The sequence below is a fragment of the Dermacentor andersoni genome, chromosome 8 (genome assembly GCF_023375885.2).
Source record: "Dermacentor andersoni chromosome 8, qqDerAnde1_hic_scaffold, whole genome shotgun sequence".
Taxonomy (NCBI): Eukaryota; Metazoa; Arthropoda; class Arachnida; order Ixodida; family Ixodidae; genus Dermacentor; species Dermacentor andersoni.
This window is the reverse complement of record NC_092821.1, coordinates 60,604,873-60,624,075: the sequence shown is the minus strand read 5'-3', so window position 1 is coordinate 60,624,075 and position 19,203 is coordinate 60,604,873. Positions and strand designations below refer to the sequence as shown.

Sequence of the window (19,203 nt, the reverse complement as noted above, 5' to 3'; positions counted from 1 at the left end):
CGCGAGACCACTGACATCAGAGGCAGCATTGTCAGCTTTTTCAATAGCGAAGGCAGTATGATTTGCAAAGGGTGTACGCCTGTCAAAGCTGAGAAAGCAGGGTAATATCGCATCGGGGGAGTCCTGGTGAAACGCAAAGGTGCCGCGAAGAGCCCAGGCTGTGCATTTGCTTGTTCATAAAACTTCCTGCGTGCCAGGTGGAATTTGCGCTATCTGGCGCTACCGCACGAATTATTCCAGGTGCATGTGAGCGCGACCTCGGTATGATTTTTGCGGGGTAAGTAATCTTTAACTCTTACACGAAAATTTGTCTATAGCTATTTCAGCTAGAATGTTTAACATTTCTCTAAGCCTGCCTCTTTTTGCGCGTATCTTGTTTTAGTGTTTATCGCCTATATTGTTCTGCAATTATCTGCTTTCATAGTTCACTTTCGTTGTGAAATCAACCACTGTCATGAGTGCCTTCACACTATGCTGCAATCTTCACGCTCCACTCTGTGCACTACAATCTTTACGCTGCAGATGCGCTTGCATCCTCTGATTTCATTGGCTTCCTCGTCTGTTGGCTTCATAAGTTCCACATAACCATCTTCTACTACATTTAACTATGCTTTCCTGCACCTTGTTATCTTATCTCTCTTGGTGCGGCACCAAAAGATCATCAAACTTTCTGCGATTAAACCACTGAGCACTACATGGCGCGTTATGGGAAAAGTGGTCGACCCGCGTTGCATAATAATGATATTCCGCTTTCGGGCCGCATGAGCGCAGAAGCCCGGCCAAGTGCGATAAGTGCCCGGTCAGCAACCAAGCCGCTAATGACCTTCATTATAAGTGTACGCGGTAGCGTTATCGTAAGAAGGCATCAAAATGACGACTGCGTATAATGAAGCTGGAGCGTTACTCTGTTCACGCGTAACCACACAAACTTTGAAAGCAAAGAAAAATATCCATTACTCTAGAACCAGACGGACATTCTGCCCAATTTGACGGCCACGCTTGTTTGTGGCGCTCTTGGTGTCGTCTACATAAATGCGGCTCTGACCGATATGCGCGACACCAGTGTATGAAAAATGACTGTTGGGGAAAGCGGAATGTTCTTTGGATTATTTTGTTGCTTCATAGTTAGGTTGCATTTGGCCGCAATATAGCAAGAATTTTTTTTGCTTATTTATAGAAACATGCCACAACTCTTCCATCCCCACCCCCTCTCCTCCTTGATGTCTGTAATAAGCCCTAAAAATATGACCCACGTCTGCAGGCAAAGACACAAATTACTCTCGTTAACGGTGCGTGCAGGAAGAAATAGCAAGCGCCACCATTACCCCTTTTTATGTAAATTTTAACAGCAGTTTCCAAATCAAAGTTTACTTTTCTGTAGCTTCGTCGGAACTAGCAAAGGAAGCGGAGCTCCCAGAAAGGAATGTATAGTGAGTCATTTCGAGGCTGTCGCGGCATTTCAGCGATGCTAGGGCAATATAATCATTTCCGAACGGTAGCTTTTGCAACCATGGCGTACGCTACGTGCAGTTTGCAAATATATCTGCTTCTGTGGACACAGCGAGATAATTTGCATATGCGCATGCTACGTTCTTTCGCAGGCGAACGTGCAGGATATTTTTAAAGACGTTGCTAGCGTTAAGCATAATTAAAACTACCCACGCGAAATCTCATTAAAATTAGAATAAAAGGTTCAGAAAAAGTTCTATACGACGTACGGTATCGTCTTTGTGAGTGACTAATAATAAATTTATAGACAATTTAACTAAATTCTCGAGTTTTACTAGTCAAAAACACGATATGCTATGGTGAACTCAGTATATGGCGAGAATCCGAATTGTTCTTGACGTACATGTGGTCTTTATCGGGCACTTTAACCTAGGTACATGCTCATTCTTGAGTGCCCCTTTACTACCTCCCCCCCCCCCCCCCCCCCCTCTCCGTCAAAATGCAGCCTCCACGGCCGTGTCTTGTCATTAGCTGCGCAAAGCCACCGCGGCGGGTAAGTCTTATTACTATTAACGTCGAATTAGCGTAACTCAACCATTTTATACGTAACCGATTACTGCCAGTGGCTTTGTTAGCGTAGGATGAATAATAACTATCATAGTTCTTTCTGATGAAGTTAGGTTGCAAGTTCGCGCAATTATGTTTGTTCTCTTTCCGTGTCCACCGATAAGGATGAAAACACTTCTGCCACGTTCTGGCCTTCCGCGGTTCTAAAACCTTCTGCCGCTTCTTAGTGGCTTTTGACCTGGCCATAAAAATAACATACTACCTCTGTAATAACATGGTTTACCTATGAGCTAATCTAAATGCATTTTATTTGTCCAATTGCAAGCACTGCACGATATGTTATGTCTTTTGCTATGCATTTTGTCAATGTCCATCTTCTAAAGTATGTGGCTATCCCTGCTATTTGACCCACTCAGTGACCACACCTCACTTAAGAAATCTCATTGAACAATTCCTATTCTGCCAGTTACTTGCTACATCCTACGTGTGTAGCCCACATTTGTTATATTGGGCAGACGTATTTGGCAACGCTCGCTTTAAAACATAGTGTTCAATGAATGTTGCGAAGACTAAAAATGTGCACATGTCGATCCTCTGTTATATTCATTTTTGAAATATGATTTTGAACGTTTTATAAGTGTTTTAAATCTTTACTTCTGACAATTTCGAGGTTCTATATTGCCAAAAAACTGTTAAAGAGACTAATTCCCTGATGTCTGTTAAAAAAGAAACAGTCAGCATTGACAGAGAGAAACTGTGTATATTTCCCCAGGATAACATATCGGCTATTTAAGTATTCAAGCGTCTTACAACTTGAGTTAACAAAAAAATGTCTAGATACACTGTTTTATGTAGATAATACAAACAACGAGACACACTTCCACTTCATGTCATAGGCAAACAAACAGCGGGCGCAGTATTACTGCTTGTTGCTTGGCTACAGGGTTCATATTTCAAGAGAAGAAAGGCGCGAGGACATGTACGGAAACGTTCTTTCCGGTCGGTTTGGTTGGTTTATCTTTTTTTTTTGTTCTTGCGTGTTTTCCACCGCAGTGAGTGCATTTAGTGTAACAAATACCGAATTAAACAAAAGCTTCTGACCAGAATTAGGGAGAGTGCATTCACATGTTCTAAAGAAGATATTCACAGAAAACAAACACAGAATACAAAATTGAAACGTGTAGTTTTGTTAGCAAAATGTTGTCGTATGTCACTCCGAGGAAAGGCGGCAAGAAGAATGTTTCCGCTTTTCACTAGTTATATCCATGTACGACGTAAATACTTAGCTTGGCCCGGGTTGCTAGGAACACCTTCGATAAATATTAGATGTCTTAAGTGCCGCGAGTGCATCCTATATCGCTTGCGCGTTTGTTGTAAGCAAACTCCAACATACACATTTTCTCGTCTGATTTGCTTCTCAAAATGCTGACACAGTGGTACATCAGCAAAGATAAATTCAAAGAAATCCCTAAATCACCATGAACTTTCCATAAGTTGCAGCATATCAGGTAAACAGTCGTAGAACGGCTCGGTGATTGCTAAATGGAGCGCGGCACCCCTTCGCCGAGGAGCCACGCCATCGATATATAACCGTCAGCTTACATTATTGCGGAATGCTTGGCAGTCGATGTTGCTATCGAATGTGTCGCATTAGCGGAGATAAATGGTAAGTGGTTCCCACGCCCAGACACGATCGCAATAAAGTAAGTATAGCCCCCGTAGCTTCTTTCAAGAAATTATCTCAGATGAGTGCTGTTATATTTCGAAATGTTGCAAGACGTGGCCGTAACAAGCGCAGCAAAAAGTGAGCTTTGCGGTGGTAATGGCGTGCTTCACATAGCTGCTGCACAAAGTGGATGCCATGTACAATTAAGAATAGCGTTTAAGCACGTTCGAGACAGAAAATTCATTCGGACGTTTGCGGCTGCGAAACGCCGGCACTGCAATGCCGTCATAACTTCATAATGCGATCTCCTGAGCAGGCGTATTTTCATTGTAGAAAAAGCAGAACACAACCGTTATGGTCAGTCATTCAAGGCTAACTGCTGTGGCGGTGGAAAAGCTTCTCGTGTTAAGGCATTGTATGTTCTTTCAACGACGTAATATTTTCCTTAGTTTTGTCAAAATGCACTTGATGTCATAGGGACTCCGAAGCATTGTCAGTATGCGGTTTTTCTCTTTGCACATTTTTCTGGGTAACACGATTCGGAGAAATTGCTCTGTGTTTTTTTCTTATAAGAACATCGAACTGCAGAGCAAGCTCAATAATTTTTGCTAATCTGTAGTTTAGTATTGTATAGCGAATGTTTCGTTTCTTTCATCACCATTAAACCTATTGGTTCACTTCCCGTCATCGTCATGCAGCATGTTAGAAGTGCGTCCTCATGGGTTCCTCTCCATCTTTAAACTACAAAATTTCACTGTCTTTCTTGCAGTACACGATAGACAATGAGCGAAATGTATCGCGACAAACACATACATATCCTACTCTTCATTTTAGCCCTTTAATATACTCGACATTTCTTGATGCCGATCGAATATTCACTAAAAAGGATTCAAGTGTTTAGCCGTCTTTCGCAATCTTAATTTCTTTGTGTCTATATAACTACTGCCAATCCTGAACACAGTGCAGTCGAACATAGCGGTAGAAAACGTCAGAGTAGTACGGTACTACCGTGCAGTGCTACCAGTTGTACAGGTGGTAGTTTCCGCGGAAGTACCACCGCTACGCAGTAGCACCAGTTGACCAGTGTTAAAGAGCAGTGTTCTCCCATTCTTCCCGCTTGACAGGTAACGCTTTAAGAACTTGTCGTACAGACGCGTTCCCCGAGGTTGAAGACGCTGACGACGTCGTTAGAGACCACGAGCCTCTGGAAAAAGCGCCGTAGCATTTCCTGTCAGGTGATCACAGACCGTGCGTCGGGTTCCAAACAGACCCTTGAGGAAGTGGCGCTCAAAGTGCCAATGGGCTCCTGCGTACGGGGATACTAAGGTGATAAAGGGGCGCCTCCCACTGCACATAGTGCGACGTAGTGCCACAAATAAGCGCCCCCGAAAACATCCCAAATGCTTTCCTCATAAGTGGGTGGGCGGGTTCTTCATATGTGTTTTGAAGAATGAGAAGAAATACGCAAGTATTGTGTTAACGTAACTGCCTTAGAACATAGCATATTCATATGCGCTGGCAACTCCGTTAACCGAATTATAGTTTCGAAGCTTCACTAGGGTTGTAGGACGCCAGCGTCCTGATTTGAGGAGCATAAAATTGGAGCATGTGCTTGAAAACTTGCGAAATTTATTGTTACTATCTTTTTTCCTTTAAGCTCCTGAAAAGTTGTATTTTGGCATTTCCCAAATAAACATCAAATCCAGTGATTCTTGTTTTCATCAACAAATAAATATATGCACTCAGTCAATGAAAAAGGGCAAGCACGTTCAAAAGTATAAAGCTTTTTTTTAGTTGTTGCGAAAACAAACATACGAAATGAATGAATAACGTTTTAATTTTAACAGAGGACTGACCTCTGGCCTAAGTGGGAAGCAAGGCTTTTTGGGAGGGGGTAGCAGGATATGGGTGGCGTAATTTAGTCCTCTTGCAAACCTCTTTGTCACCCCTGAATCGCAAGCGACCTCCCACATGTAAGGAAGCGTTTTTTGGCGTGTCAGAGATCCAGAGGGGTGGTTCATGCTTCGTGTGACCACGCCAGCCGGGTGTGTTTGTCCGGAAGTGCGCAAAGGCTTTCAAAGTCTCATATCACCTGTTTTTTGTAATGAAAAAAACTTTCGTTTGTTTTGTATAAGGAGAAGTGAAATGGTTTCAAGCGTTGGACGTAGAAAACTCCGCTCACAAGAGAACACAAACGTTTATTCCTCTTCATCCATGTTCTTTCCCACCACACGTTTGAACATTAACGTTTGCCAACTCACGCAGCTTCCTGTCGATATAAGTGTGTATGCAATATCTGTTATACGGATAGAAATATTTACAATATATACAGTTGTACTCTGGCACAAGGAAGCGGTAACAGGCCGATATGAGAGAAGTTTCTGGTAGCAGCCTTCATGTGTATGAAACGAAGAACTAACGTCTAACTCTTTCTGAGCACTCGTGTCCTTGCGCGTGTAGTGACCAGATTTTTATGTAAATGAAAGCATGACTTCACCTTGAAAAAAAAGTACTTTGCTATCGCTATACAGTCATTGAACTCATGCTTTATTTCTTTATTAATTGCACTGAAATTACAAATGGTGATTCATTTAGTCAAGTGCTTGAATGATAATATTCTGTTCACCCAAATTCGGCACCACAGAAGAAGCCTGACCCATCAAGAATCTCATTTTCTAAGGCATTCGCTCCGTAGCGGCAGGTCGCAGATTCTGTCCCGGACACAGCAGCTGTCTTCCCATTGTGATGGAATGCCAAAAATATGTGTGCAGTGCATGGGCGTACAATGAAGATAATGAAATATATTACGCAGACTACTACTACGACAGCCCTCGTAATTAGGACGGCTTTTTTGAACGCAAAACACGAGAATTACTTTTTTTCTCGCATGCACCTGCTGAATCCGAAGCTGGTCTTTTTGTAGTTCGCTATGTAAGGTTAAAAAAAAGACGCTTTGTTAAGGAATTTGTAGCTCTCACCGCTGCCTCAATGCGGGGACGCTATGATCGGCGCTCTCAGCAGGCGCCTTGGGGCCGGCAACAATGAAGAGAAAAATAGATGGTAGGTGGCACTAAACTTTCAAGTAGGTGCCTCTTAGTGGCACTCGCACTACGGCGTTCGTGTTCTATAGCTTAACTTTAGGTGAACGCAACGCACGAACCGAAATCGGAGGCAATTGTTTTCTATTAATTAGCCGGTTAAATGTCATGTCACCTACCTGTGTGTGGCGTCATTAGTGACGTCATTACTTCCGCTTTCTACTTTAGGGTTTCCAGTAATTTCGCCAAAGTCATGATCACCTGGCGACGCTACGTACCGCATTCCTCCCGACGTTGACCGCACGGTACGCGACTCCTCCTCACGTCCTAGCCGCCGTTCGTCTGCCCCAACGTCGACGCCCTCCCTCTACTGTGTTTCGTACGCTTCGCCACTTCAACGCCTCTCGCTCGAAGCTCACCAACACCACCGCGAACGACGAAGGAGCGCTGCTGCAGCGCCGATTGAACCTTCCATCACATGATGCAAAAGTGAAGTAGCAAGATACGGGCTGTACCGTCCACCGCCTTCACCCGGAGGACGTTCAACCCCACGCTACACAGCGGTACCTGCAAGCCAGCGAGAGAGACGCCGCGGCAGCAGCGACCTCCGTCCCTCTCCTACGCTGCCCGTCCACTCCTTTGGCCGACTTGCCGTCGAGCCTCTCTGGTGACTGCTCTGACACGTGACACATTGGAGGCTATGAACAATCGTCGCGCGACACGGATAAGGCCGATACACTAAGGCCGATAATGCCGATACAGCTAACGAGTCCTGATGGTGTCCCGCATCCACCTCCTGATCCTGCTCTTCGCGTCGTGCCCGCATTGGAGCTCACCAAGCAGCACGAATTGGCTGCTACTGCTCCGACTTTCACAGATTTTCGCCAGTGCGGTCATCGAACGTCGTTCGACAACCCCTTGCTAGCCGTCCCGGGTGCTACTCGCCTTCCAGGCCATTAATTGTGGTGAGACCCAAGCTATGGCCGGCGCGAACCAGACCCTCTTATCGTGACACGGGCGACGTCACACGCAGAAGTCTGCAACTTGAGATGTTGATTGCAAGTTGCTCATGACTGGACAAACACACGAACAGGCTAAATCCGCCAAGGTTCACACATCTCCGAAATCAGGACGATATAGCTTGTGGCTTGTCGTGTCCACCACTTACAACGCCCCGTCCTGGTTCGTTTCCCATGGCCTATGTAAGCTGCCAGACAGGCAGCTGCCTACACACTCTCCGTGCAAACTTGCTGTATAGCATTCGTCCACAGCGCCACTCGCAGCCTCGTCAACCGGAGAAATTTACTGGTCCCCTTTGCTTCCAACGGACACGCACTACTTAGACGGAGCGCTGTGGTCGGCGCTCTCCGCCTGCGCCTTGGCACCGGCTGCCAAAGAAGAAGAAGAAAATTCAGTGCCATTCCCCTCTGTAAAGGTGGATGACCGACGAAGCTGTGTGTGTCAGCTCCTTCATGGCGAACTGTCCATTGCCGTGCGTCAAACGCCGTGTACACACAAATGAAAGCTGAGGCGCGACTAATCGCTCCTCGACGATGTTGAGCCTCGGAAGATGATGAGACAGCGGGAAATATACATGCCCATGTATCGTTGGAAAATGCGGCATGACATCATTTAGTAACAAATCTCTGGATGCGAAACAGGCACGCACCTCACCGCACTCCGAGGGCACGCACTGCTTCACCGTAGCTAAGGCGGTCCTGCGTTGGTCAACGCCTCGCACTGCAGTCATGGTTGTGAGCTCACTCGAAACCCACAATCGGTCAGACACAACAAAGGCCGTACCAAATTAGTTCCCCACAAACTCCCTCTGAAACCTGGTCATTGCTCCGGTGAAACTTTCCAAATTTGCGGGATCGGGGCCTTATGAATGGTTCCCATTTCTTACCGCCTCGCGGTCCGGCCAGGCAGAAGACTTAGGGAACCGTCACCACGGGAGTGCGCAAGGAAAGGAGACACGCAATCGCTTGGAAGGCCGACAAAGAGAGGGAGGTGCCAACGTGGACATGGCCAACGCGGGTCAAAGTGTTCTTATCTCTGTTCGTATGAGCTTAATATCTGATACGGCTTGTATTTGGACCTAAGATAAAAAACATATTTTTGTAAATTAGCGGAGTGCTCAATGCCTGCTTCGCCTGCGCGACAGGTCGGCCCGGTAATGTACTATCTTCGGGATCGGCCCACGTATGGGGAGAAATTATTGTACTCAATGAGCAAGGAGGACACGCGCATTGCTCTTTTATAAGCCTGTATGCTCTTGTTCTGACGCTTCGCTGGGGCTCCTCGGTTCGCGAAAAATTAAAAACTGGTGACGCAAATACGGCGACCGTTAATTTTTAAATATTGTTATTCTTTATTGAAATCATCAAGAACAGTAACAGATTTAGCTGTAGCATTAAATATATTGTTGTACAATAATAAAGCGGGTGTGCAAATGCACAAATCTCACTTTTCATGGAAACACGACACCCATCAAGATGGTCATGTCTTGAGGATGTTCAAGATGCTTTCCTTCCACAGCAACGCAAAGCATTAACCGCTCTCGTGTTCACTCGATAAACTTCGCGCAGTACTTCTGGGCTGATTGAATCTCGCACAGACAGCTATTATTCTTTTCATCATGTAATAACATCAGTGGGCTCTGTCGCACGAATTATATCTTTAACGTAGCCCCAGAGTAAAAGGTTGAGCGGAGAAAGGTGAGGGGATCTCGGCGGCCATAACGTGGCTCCGGCGCGCTCAATACACTGTCATGGAAAATCACGGTCCTACCAGCTCTTTGCAGAGGTCGAGAAATGTGGTGGTGATCCGTCATGATGGAAGCTACGTGGCGCATGTCATTCAGGGGAAGACTGGAGACTACGTTGACGACGAGAGCACTTAGTATTCGTGGCGTGTACTGTCCGTTGTGCTTCTCCTGGAAAAAAGTAAGGCATAATGATCGCGAAAAATTAAAAACTTCGCCAACGAATGTGTGCGCCCCTTTTGGGTACAAGGGTGGGGCTCTCTGTAATAGAGTCCATATTATCATGAAGTAATAATTAGCATTGGTACTCTAGGATTATATCGACAGTCTGTGTGTTTGTGTTTGCGCTAGCCAAGCCTAATTTTATTCGTGAGGCTTGCGTCTATTGTGGCTCCAAATTATGCTTACAATAATACCATCATTATACATTTTATGATGCTGCCAAAAATATGTCTTATAAGAGTATGGACGCCACTGGCGAACAAAGGCTACCATGCCATTTGATAAGCTCCTTGTTAATTTTTACTTGAGCGTGGAGAGGGTCTTATTTTCTTTAATATGCTTGTATCATAACTATGACTCATCCAGAATTGCAGGGCGTCGTTGGATAATACAAAAGCTAACAACTTTTGGACATAGTAGAATAATGAATTATGTACGAAGGATGCATGCGGATGTTTATAAAGACAAAGAGAGAGACACTGAAGAGGAAAGGCAGGGAGGTTAACCAGATATGAGTCGCCGGTTTGCTACCCTACACTGGGGATGGTGGATAGGGGTTGGAAAGATGATAGAGAGGAAAACGAAAAAAAATTAAAAAAAAGAAAAGGAACGCGCACTCATGGAGACACACACACAAAAGGCGTTCCAGTTAAAGTCGTTCACACAGGCCGGTAGATCGCAAGAAGCGCAAAAGCGCTTGCACGGCCTTCTTCTGTGAAGGTAGGTCCTTTCGATGTTGTAGAATTCTTTTTTCTGATAGCGGTTGGTCGTCCAGTTGGTCAAGTTCGTGGCTAAGGCATGCCCTCTGTGGACTGTACTGCGGGCAGGCGCAAATATATATGGCCAATTGATTCTTCATGGCCGCAGTGGTCACAGGTTGGTGTGTCGGTCATCCCTATGCGGAAGGCATAGGCTTTAGTAAAGGCAACGCTCAACCAAAGTCGATATAAAAGCGTGGCGTCTCTACGGCGAAGCTGTGATGGCGCTCGAAGACTTAATGTTGGATCAAGTGAGTACAGTCGCGTATTTCTTAAATGTGGCTCATTCCATTGCGACGCGGTGCACTGCCGAGCAAGTAGGCGGAGCTTCCGTGCCGCGTCAGTTCTAGAAACAGGAATTGGAACGTGACGCTCCTTAGTATGGGCTGAGCGGGCAGCGTGATCCGCCCGTTCATTGCCGATAATCCCGCAGTGACTTGGAAGCCACTGGAAGGTTATTTCGTGGCCTGCATCACTTATATGGTGTAACGCCTCGGTAATATGGAATATTAGCTGTTCGTGCGGTCCGCGTCGTAAAGGTGACAGTAGAGACTGCAGTGCCGCCTTCGAATCGCAGAATATTGTCCATTTGTGTGGCGGTTCATCACCAATGTGATGAAGGGCAGTGAAAAGCGCTGCGAGCTCTGCTGCCGTCGATGTTGTCGCGTGGGTCGTCTTAAATTTAATTGTTGTAGCTTTCGCTGGTATGACGATTGCCGCCGCGGAGCTGTTCGGAAGGACAGATCCATCAGTGTAAATATGCGTAGAGTCACGGTAGTTCTCGTACATATATAGTAGCGTGAGCTGTCTAAGGGCTGGTGATGACAGATCAGCTTTTTTCGAGATACCAGGTATTGCGAGGTTGATTTTTGGCTGAGCGAGGCACAATGGAGGGATCGAAGGTCTCGCAGCCGGAGTGAAACAAGCTGGCAATGATTCATTATATGCAGTTATGGTTTGGCTGAAAGACGTGTGTGGCCCGTCCGCTGGTAGAGAGGCTAAATGGTGACGAGGAGTCCTGGCTAGATGTCTTATATGGTCCTGAGTACTTCAATTTCAATGTGGGTCTTGACAAGGTGGTCTCTAGCGATTGCTATCGTAGCCACTGTTGAAGCACTCTGAGGCAGGCCTAGACAGATCCGGAGCACTTGACCCTGAAGACTTTGTATTGTGCGTAGATTCGTTTTGCCTGTGTTGTTTATTGCTGGCAAGCTGTATCGCAGAAATCCTAGAAAAAGCACCCTGTACAGTTGTAACATGGCACTAGGCGACATTCCCCAGGTCTTGCCAGCGAAAAACTTGAACAGGTGGCAGATGCCTGTCAACCGTTTTTATTATTTTCATTTATTATTTTTTTATTTTTTTATTTATTATTTTTTTATTATTTTTATTTCATTATTTGTATTATTTTTATTAATTTTAGAAAAGCGGGCAAGCTGCGCATTTGGCGAAAGAATACTAGCGCTGTACATACCGTAGTGTTTGAAAATAGCGGATATGGGAGGAGAAGAAGGCGTGTGAAATGCATACCCATGGAGTGAGTGAGTGAGTGAAACAACTTTATTGGGTGCACAATAGATACGAGTAAACTCAACCTCGCCTAGGGAAGAATTTTTAAGACCCCGTGCGGCGTTCCACTCGTTGTACTGGTGGGTACTAAATCGATTTGCATGTCAAAGGTGCACGTTTGACTCTGTTGGTATGGCATGCTAAGGAACGGGTAATCACATAAATTTTCATGGTCATGCAAAAGGCACACACACACACACACACACACACACACACACACACACACACACACACACACACACACACACACACACACACACACACACACACACACACACACACACACATACACGCGCGCGCGCGCGCGCACGCACACACACGCACATACACGCACGCACGCTCGCACAATTGACAATTTATTTATTTAATAGAGAATGAATTTTTAATTAGCATAAATTTAAAAGAGCAGTGTCAGAAATCACGCTTGCAATCCCAAATCTTGCAACGCCAAACCAGGAGAAACTTACACATAGCTTCAGTATTTCAAGTGCTTTTCCGTGACAACTTTTTCATTACCGTATGTCATAGAGGCTGCAACAGCACAAATAGAAAGACTCTCAATGTCTGCGTCAGAGATCCCTTGTTTTGTTGCTTACGCCCTAATATCATCCTGTACAGGAGTGTTGGAGCTACGCTGCCCAATCTAAGAAAAAATGACGACCACGCGAGGAGAAAAATGGGGGAAGCGGCTTATGTCAATAACACTTCATTACCAGACACAAAGGTCTCGCACGGAGGCGTATATCCGACTTGCGCTAATTGATAAGTCCCATGTAGCGACATCAGTGGCTTGGGGCCAGACCTCGAAGCCAATTATCCCTGGCAACTTCCAATTTGGGCTGGCGCAGATCAACGAATCATCACTCTAGGGTTTGCTGCTATCCAGCGTAGGACTTCTATCGTAGGACCGCACAAACATCGCTTTCAGGCTCACACTGTGCTCGATTAGATGCTTCAATTACCACCCTTTTAGTATTACGCCCAACCGCCCTAATTGTAACCGCATTTGGTTGTGTCGCGAAGAAATTACGTACAGGCCTCGCGAAGATAGAGGATCACAAACGTGTCGAAAAGTCAATCGCAGAATAATTTTTATTCCACTAGTTCTGCCTGAACATCGAGCTGCAGAGTAAAACGGTAACAACTCATTTGAATTAGAGCAAAAGGATAAAAACAGAACATATTTTTCCAAAAAGCGTTGCTTGCTTTGTGAGCCTGTCAATAAAGCAGCGATGACCAAAATAAATTGGTAATCTTAATCTCTGGGACTATACCATTTACTTGAAAACGGTCCAGGCTAATTCATTACGTCAAAAGAGGGGACGGAGCATAGTTGATTAAAGAGAGTATTACTCATCAGCGAATAAGAGACGCCGTAGCCCGTCGACTTTATCTCTTCAAAGACAGATTTTTTTTTGGAATGTTGACAACTACTTGACAAGTTTCTTTACCTTGCTACCCATCATTAATGGACATCTCCTTGTTAAAAGCATATGGCATTATTACGCATATATCAAACTTGTTCAGTCATGGATAATGGTGGACAGCCAACAAGCGTGTCCAAATTAAGTAAGTATGTCTCAAGGCATTGTAGACTCCCCTAAAAGCAGTGATATGACGCCTTATATAATTTTATTTAGTGCACATAGTTGCAAAGCACATATATATATATTTATTACACAATCACAGAGGTCTCCTTTTTTGTTAAAAGAGCCGGGTTAGCGCCTTACACAAGACACCAACGCACTGATTGGCTGCACACCATATTTGAGAAGAAAATAAATTATTTCAGTCTCGCGAGCAAAATACTGGACATCGAACACCCATTTCTGACATTGTAGTACGTTCGCTAAAATGTCCACGTGTAGAAATACCAAACAGGCTGAAGTGAAATGTAGCCACATTAGGTATGCAAGCGTGTCTTTTATCCCCGGTGCAATGTTATAGCTTCTTTTTCATCATTTCAGAGACTGACAAAAAGAGTCACGTACAGATATGTGTGTGCACTGGCTGAACTAGTCATTGAAAGGCTTCTATAAATGGTTCTCTAACGTGCAACAAGCTTTAGTCCCATCCTGGACTATGCAGTGATCATCCCTTTCTTGATACCACCTTTTCTGTCAGATTACAATGTAGTTTTTCTATTAAGCGATCGAAAAAAGTGATTTTCATGGAGAGATATATTCAAGGTCGCATAGACGAGAGTACGTTTTCGTATGCATTAATACTAAAATTAACAATAACTTGGATTCCTTTTCAAAAGCAATAATGATTGATTATTTCTTTGCAGATGGTGCTGTGAAGAGTATTTCAACTTAGAAGACGAGAAACAACACAGTCCGGCTCCCCTTCAGTGATGACACCCACGGCTGCGGGTTTAATATCAGCAACTGCAGCAGATCTTGGGAACAGAAGTGCTTCAGCGTATCTGACGAATATTTCCACAATGCCCACACCCGACCCAAGCGTAGCCTTGACGACCTCAGCCGCTGTACTAATGCAAAAGACTCTAACTGCAATTCGCTCCGCTTCAGCCTGTAACACGAGCAATGGACTTTGTATGGAGCATGAAGCGAATAACGTTTCTAAGTCGTCGTTTCTGGAACAAGATCGGAATGATTACGACGACTACAGCGAGATCAAGGTAGTGGAAGAGGTGCTTGCCATTGCTGTGCCGATCCTATTCGGGGTGATCGCCGTCATAGGATTTTTCGGTAACGCCCTCGTGGTCCTTGTGGTGCTGTGTAACCCTCAGATGAGATCAACCACCAACATTCTTATTATCAATCTAGCCATGGCCGACCTTCTGTTCATCGTCTTCTGCGTGCCATTTACAGGTTGGGACTACACGCTCAACTACTGGCCGTTCGGCGACACCTGGTGTAGGATCGTACAGTACCTCGTGATTGTTTGTGCTTACGCGAGCATTTACACGCTCGTCCTGATGTCCCTGGACAGGTTCCTCGCTGTAGTTCATCCGATAACGTCCATGACCATAAGAACAGAGAGGAATGCATATCTGGCCATTCTGTTCACGTGGATCCTGATTCTCCTGGCCTGCATACCGGCGCTCTACTCTCACGGCATGATCATCGAGGAGGCCTACTCGTCGTGCACCTTCCGCGTCGACAAAGGCTACAACATAGCCGCCTTCCAGATATCCTTCTTTATGTCTTCCTTCGTCGTTCCGCTGGCCCTCATCTTCGTCCTCTACGTCCTCATGCTAAAGCGCCTCTGGCTGGGAGTCGCTACCGGTGGACGAGTGAGTGCGGAAAGCGTTCGCTCCAAGAAGCGCGTCACCCGACTGGTCGTGGTAGTTGTGCTGGTGTTCGCCGTGTGCTGGTGTCCCGTGCACGTCGTGCTGGTGCTCAAGAGTCTAGACCTCTACGGCAGACCAATGAATCCTCCCCGCATTGTTGTGCAGATTGCGTCACAGGTGCTCGCTTACACGAACTCGTGCGTGAACCCGTTCTTGTACGCTTTCCTGTCGGACAACTTCCGCCGGAGCTTCCGCAAGGCCATCTTCTGCTACAGGAAGGCTTCCGGCAGAAGCGTTGGCGGGACCGGATCGTGTATGGCGCGCACACGGACGCCAGACGACACGGAGCGGACGGAGCGGGAGACAACAGCTACATGCATCACGAAGGCGTCAAACATATCAAATGATATCTTGTAGTGGTTGCACATCATTGCATTTGCAACAGACTGCCATGCACATGTCAGCCGTAAGAAATAAAAGCTGCCATTACACGTTTGTAGCACTATGAGATAGAATGTCATTGCAAGATACTGGTACAGGATCGCACAGAGACCACTAACATGGACGTACATACCATTTGCGGCGTTATGGCGAATAGTTGTATGTCTCTCACCAACCGATTCTCTGGAGCCGCTGGAATAGGTGCCCGTGGCGAGCCGCCGGAAAAGCCTGGACACTGCCCGGCACAGCCCGGTCAATTTTCTAGAGCAAGTGCATAAACCTTCTTGTTTCTCTATATCCGGGACCATCAGCTGGACTATTAGTCGTGGATTCACTGCGGGAATATGGGAACAATTGTCCCGCTGCCAGCTACTGTAATCCACCGTGAATGTTTCGGTATTGAATTGCCCCCGAAAAGACTAAGACTAGAAATGTTTCACTAAGGCCACGTTACTGTGTCGAGTTTAGCGCTAAGCGATGATTAACATAAATTTGCACATTCTAATAAGAGTACTGCGTGCTTTGGTCGCACGCATTCTCACAATACGTCGCCACCTCACCTGGGTCAGCATCTACGCGTACCATATTGGTGCACCCGTATTCACTACTTTGTCTTTGATGTGCTAAGCCTCTATTATGGCCGGAGATTATTCAGCCAGACTAGAAAACGAAGCTCATGTGTGCAACCATATAAACAGATGGCTTGTCAGGAAGACCAATTGTTCTTACACTGACATTCAAGAAAACTGGTCGTTGTATAGAAAGCGCGAAGATGAAGCTTAATGTACAAATATGAAAGCCGTAGGCTTAAGAATACTCCTGCCAGCGGTGTTCGAAACAGGGTTGCGAATACAGTTTTTAGTGTCGTTATATTATGACAGTTGTGTGGTTTCTGTGTACATCAATTGTGGACGAACTATGTACTTGGCCTCCCATTCTCTTCGTCATTATCGCAGCATTGGGTAACTGATACCGTTACCTAACATGGTAGGTTTTGCTGTACGCGTTTTATGTACTTGCCCTACCTAACGTAATCACTTTATATTACATTACTGTGCTTTCTTTATTTGTTTAAAGAACTTTAAAACTTATCTTTCGCAAAGTGAACTCTTTAGTGAAATCATAGCTTCATTTTACTTAACCTTCATCTTGGGCCCCATTACTTCTATTTGAGGATTCTGAATGCTGTCCATGAAGCATAAGTGTCCCTGTTAAGCCGACAAGCCACCAATAGATCAGTGTGCACCGGTTCAGGTTTGGTATTTTGTCGCGAGGTGTATTAGGAGGTGGACTCCCTATATATATTTGTCTTCGCGGCTTTCCATGAAAAGCCACCATGGTTAATCCTTACGTCTTCAATTACAGTCACTATATTTAACTTCTTTTTCTTCTGAAAGTGTGCTTACTCTGCGATCTGCGTGGTACCTGACTCAATCACTCACTAGAACGTGTTCACGCGCCCGTGAGATTCTACGATGCTCCTCTTGGTCCGTCAATGTCTCCTGTCATGAAGGATTTGCACAGGCAATGAAGTGATCAGGAGACGTATAGTTTACGTGCTGCGGAGTTCATAGAAATATGACCACGCCAACCCTTACTGTTTTTCGCGCACAACGGTACCTGCACTTCTATGTATCATAGATTATTTTCGTTAACCGGGAGGCTCGGTTGAGTAAGAGAGTTAATGTTGGCAGCTGTGTTCCTGCTGTAGTCCCGCACAAAGAATTGCTAGTTCCGGAGCTGATTGCACGATGCGTTGTGGTTGAGACTGTCATGAAATTCAAGACCTATTTCCTTTCCTTTATTTGTTTTTATTTATACATTGTACTATTTTGAATTCAGTGCGACAGTGCTGTCACCCCATGTATGTCTCACTATAATTGTTTCCGGCGCTTTGTGCAACATGAATTCAAAACGTGGCAGCGAAATTTTCCCAAGTATACTCACGCCCGGAAAGCTCTTCACGGCAAGTGGCAGCACATTTATTTTATGCATGTGTCAATTTAATGACTTTTACGAGTGATATATTGTATATAAGATAAAAAGTAGTTTTTGGTGCTTGAGTGTCGTGTTTCTCTTATCTTAAGCTAATTAAGTGTCATTATATTTCTTGTTTCTTCTCCAGCGTGATCCATCATGCCGTTGGGCCTCTATACGCAGGTAGAAAGGAGTCGGTTACTGCCTCTACAAAAATTCTGCTGTACTATGTTGTTCAGTGTTAACTTCATGAAGCTTTGCCCTTCAACTAGATGTTTGCCGATATTGTACGTAGATCACGTTCATGTTATGCCTTGAAGTGTAAGTCTGTCCGATCAATGATACGTGAGCACTAAATGATGGTCCCACGCATCTCATCATACACACTATGACCAGCACGCACTGACTCCACTGCAACATTTTTAACGCAATGTTCAGAGTTTATTGGCCCTGTGCTGTTATATTACAGGCACTCGGCACAATATAAGTAAGTGTTATCTGCTGTCTACCACGAAGTTATCTATAACAAAGCATGTTTATTGTATTGCCGTATCCCAATTGATTGAACTCATTGCCTCATTAAGTCTGTTGAAAAATGTGAATAAAGTTACCCTCTGCCTCCACCAGAGGAACACAGGGTTTGTTCACGTGGCATCTCTTGCATTCCAGGCTAGTTCACAATTCAAATGATTTATTCTACCTCTCTTAACAGGTGGCTGCTGCATAACAAGAGCAAGCTGAGTTCTAAACAAGCCTTTAGAGGTTCGTTAAGCTCCAGTACATGTGTCGACATGTACCGACCTACGGATAGTGCATTCTATGTGAAGGCTGTTTTCAACTGAAGAGCGCTTTGACGGGCTCTTAGACTTTGTTAGTAAAACCACCTAGTTAAGCTTTTGCAGATTGCTATAAACAGGTACCCGGCATGTTCGTTTTTGCATCTCAACTATCGCTGTGTTACTGTGAAGGGCACGGCAACATGAGACAGGCATTGGCCCTTCGCGCTGTGATTTAATTCCTTCAAATTATGACGTTGCATACGGCGTTGACATTGCAAGTGTTTCAAGAGAAATAGAAGCACCGCTACGACCTCTGCCACCGTGACGTCCATTTTTCGACCGACATCCTCGTGTTGCTTTGGTCATCAACTCGCAAAGCTGGCCCTCGTGAAAAGCTACCCTCCTGTTACACAGGCCCATATCGCTTGCTCCGCCATGTGACTGATATCACCTACGAAATCACACTAGACACGCCCACTACGTCCTCCGCTGTCACAACCAGCGCCTCAGATATTTAACAGCACAAGGACGGCGCGTTTGCCGCCAGGGGTAGTATTACCATACCATCGGCTGATGCCGAAGCAGTTCAATACCCTTAATTTAACTCTTTTAGTACAGCTAGATGTGATCGAATAAGAGGAAACGTCGAATTACCAAACAATCAGGGCCGGTTTCACGCTGACGCAGAAGTACTGTCGTATGGGTGAGCGAGCA

General features: G+C 45.3%; 1 protein-coding gene and 1 non-coding gene across 2 annotated transcripts in view; both read left to right on the top strand.

Moving 5' to 3' along the window:
- Positions 1-18,347, top strand: part of LOC126526323 (allatostatin-A receptor-like) — a 62,099-nt gene extending 43,752 nt beyond the window's left edge. The window contains exon 2 of the mRNA XM_055068143.2: positions 14,324-18,347. Within this exon, the coding sequence (XP_054924118.2) occupies positions 14,390-15,709 (1,320 nt within the window). The 5' untranslated portion in view covers positions 14,324-14,389 and the 3' untranslated portion in view covers positions 15,710-18,347. The remainder of the gene's footprint in view (positions 1-14,323) is intronic.
- On the top strand, positions 8,745-8,927 carry LOC140213045 (U2 spliceosomal RNA). The gene has a single exon (XR_011889984.1). It is a non-coding gene; the product is annotated as a U2 spliceosomal RNA (small nuclear RNA).
- Positions 18,348-19,203: the final 856 nt, after the last annotated feature.